This window comes from Corylus avellana, chromosome ca9, assembly GCF_901000735.1.
Source record: "Corylus avellana chromosome ca9, CavTom2PMs-1.0".
Classification (NCBI taxonomy): domain Eukaryota; kingdom Viridiplantae; phylum Streptophyta; class Magnoliopsida; order Fagales; family Betulaceae; genus Corylus; species Corylus avellana.
Genome location: NC_081549.1, coordinates 16658347 through 16666327, shown reverse-complemented (window position 1 = coordinate 16666327; position 7981 = coordinate 16658347). Strand labels below are relative to the sequence as shown.

General features: G+C 35.3%; 1 protein-coding gene across 1 annotated transcript; it reads left to right on the top strand.

The window, feature by feature from the left end:
* The first annotated feature begins 3596 nt into the window (after positions 1–3596).
* On the top strand, positions 3597–7189 carry LOC132191837 (phenylalanine ammonia-lyase 1). The gene is made up of 2 exons (XM_059606950.1): positions 3597–4111; positions 5293–7189. Exons 1-2 carry the CDS (start codon positions 3732–3734, stop codon positions 7040–7042), a joined length of 2130 nt encoding a protein of 709 aa, XP_059462933.1. The 5' UTR covers positions 3597–3731; the 3' UTR covers positions 7043–7189.
* Positions 7190–7981: the final 792 nt, after the last annotated feature.

The window sequence follows — 7981 nt, the reverse complement described above, 5'->3', positions numbered from 1 at the left end:
ATATTACTTATTTCAACTTTGTTTCTACTATTAAAAAACATATGCATCTTACATGTTCAAATGACACATGTCATTTTTATAGACTGAGTTTGAGAAAGTTATTTCAACCCAATTTTAAAGAAAACTCTATCCAATTTTAAGATAGTGGTCGATGACTTGTTATAATACCTCGTATAAAATATTCACCGTTTTACTGATCATGCATTTCATTCTTGTATTTTCTATATATTTTGATTGTTTAAGTTAATTTAAAAAAGAAGACTAGGAAAGAATGAGGGCCCACAAAGTGAACTCACAACACATGCCGTCCAAAAAGAATACCATATTCATTTGCTATTTTCATCTTGTTTATTAATTATCCAAAAATTACTTTTTTCCCCAAGTAAATTAAAAGAAAATGAGCAAATGAATTCCATCAAAATTTGGGCAGTTTAATTTCCAGACAATTAATTAATGAAACATTGAGAATTAATTATGCTCATATATATATATATATATATATACTTTCAATGATATATATACTATGGAAACAACCTTGTCCACGGACCACGAGTAGTTGGTAGCTTCAATTTCCACTTACTTTCTTCGTTCAAAATAAAAAGGTTTTTCCACTTTCTTCTTGACCGAGCCATTAAAAATTTAAACAATATATTTGAGGCAGGCTCAAGATTTTTTATTTGACGGGGTTGAATTAATGAGTAATATATTTCTTAGTTTATAGTACGCATTAGTGGATAAAGATCGTTTTCACTTTAAGTGAAATGGGGGAGAATTCATTTTGTGGTTCCGATTAGATTTTAGACATTTAATGATGTCGTATAACATAGTAAATATGTTGTCATATTATTTAAAAATTTTAAATGACGTGACGCTATGTACACAATTAAATGCAACAAAATAAAATATTCATCATGAAATGAGTTCTCTCCATTTTACATGAAATGAATTTTCTCAATTTCGACTAAAATAGAGAGAATGTTAATCATATTCCCACATTAGTGGCCAAATTTATAGGAATTTATGAATAAAGGGTTAGCATATGAAACAAAAGAATTAATTGGAGTACATACTATTTGCAAGAAACTAATATTTGTAACGAGATAAAAAATAAAAGAAGTCCATACCAATAACAATTTGTTTGTACATGTATATCTAGAAGTGAAAACCGCTAACCGTAACTGCATATGCGGTTAGTAAAATATACTAACCGCATTCGCTAACTGCCTATACAGTTAATTGGTAGTTAGCAATTAATAACAGCTAGCCGCTTTTTAAATAAAAAATTCAAAAAGTTTTTTTTTTTTTTTTTTAAAAAAAAAACCCAAATCGATGTCATTTTTATGGTAGTATTCTACTACATACGACATCATTTCTATATTTTTATATATATTTATACATAAAAACAACGTCGTTTTATATATATATATATATATATATATATATATAAAGACGGTTAACGATTTTTTCAAAACTTAAAACCATAACCGCCTTAAAAAACAATTAACAGTTAGTACAGTTAGCTGGTAGTTAATAACCGCCCACCTTTTCACCCTTATGTATACACTATACCTATTATATACGCATACCCACACACAGACAATCATCAAATCATGCAAATTGTGATTTAAATTTTGAGCCCAAATATTTAATTACGAGAAATAAGAAGATGAGAGATAGAAGATAATACAAGAACCTGTAGTAATTAACCACAATAGTAATTAAAGCCCCAAAAGACAAAAATCATAATTGTTGATTTTGCTAAAATTAGAAGTTGTTGACAAAAGGTTCATTTGGTTGAGACTCTTTCTTTTGTTGTTATGTTTCTTCTCTTACTCCTTGATTATGTTAAAAATTGTACTATAAAATTTTTGGGAAATAAATTTTGAATGTGTAGCACTCCGGATCAAGATCTATTAAAATTTACAGGGAATTTCAGTTTCTGAAATTTTAGATTTAGGTCGTTCATTTTCCATTCAAGAGTCATTGCTTTGTCACGTGTCTCACTACTAATAAAATAATAAATATTTATTATTTTATTAATAGTGAAATACATGGCAGAACAATGACCCTTAGATGAAAAATAAACGTCTTAGATCTAAAATTTTAGAAACCGGAATTCTCCTAAGAATTTCAGTGGATCCAAATCTGTAGTACTCTTTCATGAAATTTATTATTTTAGAAAGTGTGTTATCAACTCACGAAATAGTGACACATAATTTAAAAATCAATTTTTGAAAAAAAAAAATAAAATGTATGGCATTTTCTCAAGAATTTAAGGACAAGACAAGCACCGAAATTGCTAGCAGCACAAAGAAAAGATCCTGGGAGCCGTACGAGGAATAAGGAACACTAGCTGGATTGTCTTTAAAGGAATTTGTTCTTTATTTATTTATTTTTGTTTTGTAACAAGGGAATTTATTCTTTAACTCACTTAGAGATTTTATTTTCATTTTTCATCTGCATTGTCCGTCAATGTATTTTATTAATTAATTCTTTCGATCAACGGTTGAAATGAAAATTTATATTTTATTTTACCCTTTTTTAAAAACAAAATATGAACCTCACTAGCAGGGGCGGAACTAGGTTTTAGGTTTTGAGGTATGGGGGACGAATTTTTTTTTTTTTTTTTTAAATGTTGGGAAGATGGATTGACTTATATAAATACAAAAGCATATAGATACACATAATTTCTTTATATGTATGTTTTTTAATTAAATTTTGTTTTAAAAGTTGGAAATCAAATGATGATGTGTCATCATCTCATGAGTTGATGACACATTTTTTTTAAAATAATAAATCTCGTGAAATGGTGACACATCATTTGAAAACTAACTTTTGAAAAAAAAAAAATGAACACAAATTTTCATAAAATTTAATTCAACCTACTCTAATAAGTAATAAGTGTAGGTCGAAGGAAATTTCCATGAACTAACTTTTTTCTACTATATCTGTGTGAGTCAAGTTATGGCTTGACCAGTCTCAAAAGAATGTCCAAAAATAAAATTTGGATCCCTAAAAAATGTAGTATGAATAATGTTATTTAGTATATAACTGTCATACAACTTAATGTAGTAGTGAAAATTAACTTTTACATCAATACTTATAAAAAAAATAATAATAATAAGAAACTAATTTTTACTGTCACATTATCTCAACTATATAAACAATTAGCCTACTAAATAACATTATTATATGATACGGTATATAACATTACTACCCTTCATAAACCATGTCCCAATGTGAAAAGAAAATTCAGACTCTAGTTTCCTGTTATCCATAATAAAAAAGAAAAAAACCAAAAAATACAAAACAAAACAAAAAAGGCAGTGTGAAAAGAAAAAACTGTTCACTAATATGAATATCCACCAACCGCATCAGCTGTCTTTTCTCCCACCAATGGCGGTGGACCCAGCCGAGGGCCCCAGAGTAGTGAGTATTGTTGTGAAGCCACGTTACAAGTCGTAAGCCGTCGGATTTGATTGATATGGTGCGATGAGAATCAACTTTCACCCAACCAACCCCCGAGCCGTGCCACCACCCTTATGCTTACCAACCAAAACCTCTGCCACAACATTGAAAGCTCCACTCCATCTATTTAAGCCCCATAACTCCCTCTTCTCATCCCAGGAAATCCCAACTCCACCAACCGATTCCCTCTCTCTCTCTCTCTCTCTCACTCTCGCAACTCCCTTTTCTTGTCATTTCTCTGTTTGGGTCATTCTTTCATTCACATGGAGACCACCACCACCACCAAGAACGTCGAGAGTCTCTGCGTGGGCCATGACCCGCTGAATTGGGGAGCGGCTGCGGAGTCGCTCAAGGGCAGTCACTTGGAGGAGGTGAAGCGCATGGTGGCCGAGTACAGGAAGCCGGTCGTCCGCCTCGGCGGTGAGACCTTGACGATATCGCAGGTGGCAGCCATAGCCACCCGCGACTCCGGCGTCAAGGTGGAGCTCTCGGAGTCCGCCAGGGCCGGCGTGAAGGCCAGCAGCGACTGGGTCATGGACAGCATGACCTCCGGAACTGATAGTTACGGCGTCACCACTGGGTTCGGTGCTACTTCACACAGGCGAACCAATAAAGGCGCTGCCCTTCAGAAGGAGCTCATTAGGTAATTAACTTCTACACTCTGAGTTGCACCCCAACGAGTTCACTCAGTTCTACATTAGTTGATCTATAAACCAACTTATTAGAGAAAACCTTAAATGCTGTTTTGGTGAACTAATTTGCTGAATTGGTTAAAAATGGGTCTCCAGCAAACTCACTAATTAGGTGAGAAATTTTTGTTGGTTGAATATGTAGCCGTACTACTTAAGGTGCATGCAATTTCAAATTCTTACACTACTCTATGTGATAGCGAAAAATAATATTTATAAATTAATTCCTTTAAAATTTAATATTAATTCTTTCTAGTCACGATAAAAAGTAACTACTTAATAACATTTTTTTTTTCAGCTTATTATGCATGTACTCTTGGTCTTGGTCAAAATGTTTTTTTTTTAATTTTTTTTTGTGAGTTGGTCAAAAACGTTTACCTACTAAGTATTTGTACAACGGTCAACTTTTGGGTCGGGTTGACTCGTCCGAGTTAATTAAGTTGTGAACGAGTCGGATCGTTGGTGACCGTTTACCAGCTGGCTTCTGCCGTTGTACCGTATCCGGGTACGCTAGCCTACTATTCATTGAAAGAACATGGGTGGCGATGGGGGAAACAACGATTTGATTGGGGATGTTTTATTGGGAAAAGGCCACGCTGTTTCGGTAGGTGTACGAGTAGTTCAGGACCCATGTGTTCAGCTCGGACACGTGGCTCACAGATAGAGCCCTTCCTTTTCTGGGCACACATAGTCTAGTACCTAATTTTTACATAAAATTTTAGATAAATTCTTCGTATTTAGTTTATATTTTTTTACAATAAATTATTAGATTGGTAGATTTACGTAGATTCCATATAAGTTAATAATGGATCCCACAAATCTAATAATTAGTTATAAGAGAATATGAGATTTTTAATAAAGCATTTAATTTTGAGATCTATAATGCAATAAAAAAATTATTTTGGCCCATAAAAGTCCTAGGTGGCAAGAGGTTATAAGCCCATCAGTAGGTAGGACCACAACATCTACGAATGGGGCCTATGACCTCTTGTCACCAAAGACGAGCCAAATTTTTTTTTTTTTATTGCACTATAGCATTTTTCTTTAATTTTACTTGTATTTTACAAAATAAATATAGAATTTATTTTTTAAAATAATGACAACTAATCTGTTGTGCTGTATGTTCTTGTTCCAGATTTTTGAACGCTGGAGTATTTGGCAATGGAACAGAGTCGTGCCACACATTGCCTCACTCAACAACAAGAGCAGCCATGCTTGTGCGGATCAACACCCTTCTCCAAGGGTACTCTGGCATTAGATTTGAAATCATGGAGGCAATCACCAAGTTTCTCAACCATAACATCACCCCCTGTTTGCCACTGCGGGGTACAATCACTGCCTCCGGTGATCTGGTCCCTCTATCCTACATCGCCGGACTACTAACCGGCCGGCCCAATTCTAAAGCCGTTGGACCCTCCGGCGAATCCCTCGACGCCCTTGAAGCATTCCGCCTTGCCGGTATCGATTCCGGGTTTTTTGAGTTGCAGCCTAAAGAAGGCCTTGCTCTTGTTAATGGCACTGCTGTTGGTTCCGGCATGGCTTCTACGGTTCTTTTTGAGGCAAACATTCTTGCTGTTTTGTCAGAGATCCTGTCCGCTATTTTCGCTGAAGTTATGCAAGGAAAGCCTGAGTTTACTGACCATTTGACACACAAATTGAAGCATCATCCTGGGCAGATTGAAGCTGCAGCCATTATGGAACATATTTTGGATGGAAGCTCTTATGTCAAAGAAGCTAAGAAGTTGCATGAGATGGATCCTCTGCAGAAGCCTAAGCAAGACCGCTACGCTCTCAGAACTTCACCGCAATGGCTTGGCCCGCAGATTGAAGTTATCAGATATTCAACCAAATCGATTGAAAGGGAGATTAACTCTGTCAACGACAACCCATTGATTGATGTTTCAAGGAACAAGGCTTTGCATGGCGGCAACTTCCAAGGCACCCCAATTGGTGTCTCAATGGATAACACCCGTTTGGCTGTTGCATCAATCGGAAAACTCATGTTTGCGCAATTTTCTGAGCTTGTCAATGATTTTTACAACAATGGGCTGCCGTCAAATCTCTCTGCTAGCAGGAATCCAAGCCTGGATTATGGTTTCAAGGGGGCTGAAATCGCCATGGCATCTTATTGTTCCGAGCTTCAATTTATGGCGAATCCGGTCACTAGCCATGTCCAGAGCGCAGAGCAGCACAACCAAGATGTGAACTCTTTGGGATTAATCTCCTCAAGGAAAACAGGGGAAGCTATTGAAATATTGAAGCTTATGTCTTCCACTTTTCTGATAGCACTTTGCCAAGCTATTGATTTGAGGCATTTGGAGGAAAATTTGAAGAGCATTGTCAAAAATACAGTGAGCCAGGTGGCTAAGAGAACTCTAACAACTGGTGTTAATGGAGAGCTTCATCCATCCAGATTCTGTGAGAAGGATTTGCTCAAAGTGGTTGACAGAGAATACCTGTTTGCCTATATCGATGATCCCTGCAGTGCCACCTACCCATTGATGCAAAAATTGAGGCAAGTTCTCGTTGATCATGCGTTGACCAATGGCGAGAATGAGAAGAATGCAAACAACTCCATCTTCCAAAAGATTGTATCTTTTGAGGAAGAACTGAAGACCCTTTTGCCAAAAGAAGTGGAGAGTGCAAGGATTGCATATGAGAGTGGGAATCCTGCAATTTCTAACCGCATTAAGGAATGCAGGTCTTATCCATTGTACAGATTTGTGAGGGAAGAATTGGGGACCGGATTGCTGACCGGAGAAAAGGACAGGTCTGCCGGCGAGGATTTTGATAAGGTGTTTACAGCAATGTGTCAGGGGAAGATCATTGATCCTCTGTTGGATTGCCTCAGGGAATGGAATGGTGCTCCCATTCCAATATGTTAAATTTTATTTTTGAACCATTGAAGGGAAGGGAAAATGGGCGTTGCTGGCCCTTATAACCTTCAATGTTCAGCTTTTCCACTTTTGTGTGCTACAATTCCACTGTCAAGAAATAATATTTGATCAAAAAAGCTATGTTAAATTACTCCATACCTGATGAATCCATTTTTAATGGTCCTATACAACAGATAATTTGTTTAAATTAAGCTATTTAGGCTAATAATAAATTTGTGAAAGATAATATATAGATTTGTTGCTGGCCTTGTCAACTTTAATATAGTCAACAAGATCATGAGCCAGCTTGATGTTTGGTGACAGGATGTGTATACTGTTGATAAGATGATGGTTCAATATTCCATTTAAGATGAAGTTATTGAGTCATGTGTTACAATAATTCAAGAGACAAAGAACTCAAGAGTTAATAGTTATAAGAACTCAAGTGACAAGAGTTACAAATGATAAATTAATTTTATTATTGTTAATGTACAAGTAAAAAAGACTTGTAACATTTATATTCTTTCTTTATAAATAGAGAATTGTATACAATCAAAGATATCAAGGAAATATGTAGCTAATAAAAAGCTTTGATGTGTGAATAAAGTTCATAGGTCGAATCACCTAAAATCTATGTGTTTCATCTCTTTTCTTTTTCTATTTAAATTCTTATTAGTTCCAATAGAAGCAACTGAACTATTTTGTTTAGAGTGCAGCATTAATTCTCATGTATTATATGGGAAAGCTATTCATATTATACAAAAAAAAAAAAAAAAAATTTATAAGCAACGAGGGGATTCGTTAGCCAAAGACTTGCCCACTGAAATTAAGAACATTAGCAAACCATCAAAAATCACTCTAATACTCTCTTACAACAGCCTCACACACACATACACGAAAACACAATAAACACAAGAAAATAACCAAGCTTTGGATGTAGGGTTTACT

Bases quoted from the DNA above. Each gene is read 5' to 3' on its own strand.
- LOC132191837 (XM_059606950.1), top strand. From the start codon at position 3,732: ATGGAGACCACCACCACCACCAAGAACGTCGAGAGTCTCTGCGTGGGC. The intron at 4,112-5,292 runs GTAATTAACTTC...TTCTTGTTCCAG, and splicing joins CTTCAGAAGGAGCTCATTAG to ATTTTTGAACGCTGGAGTAT.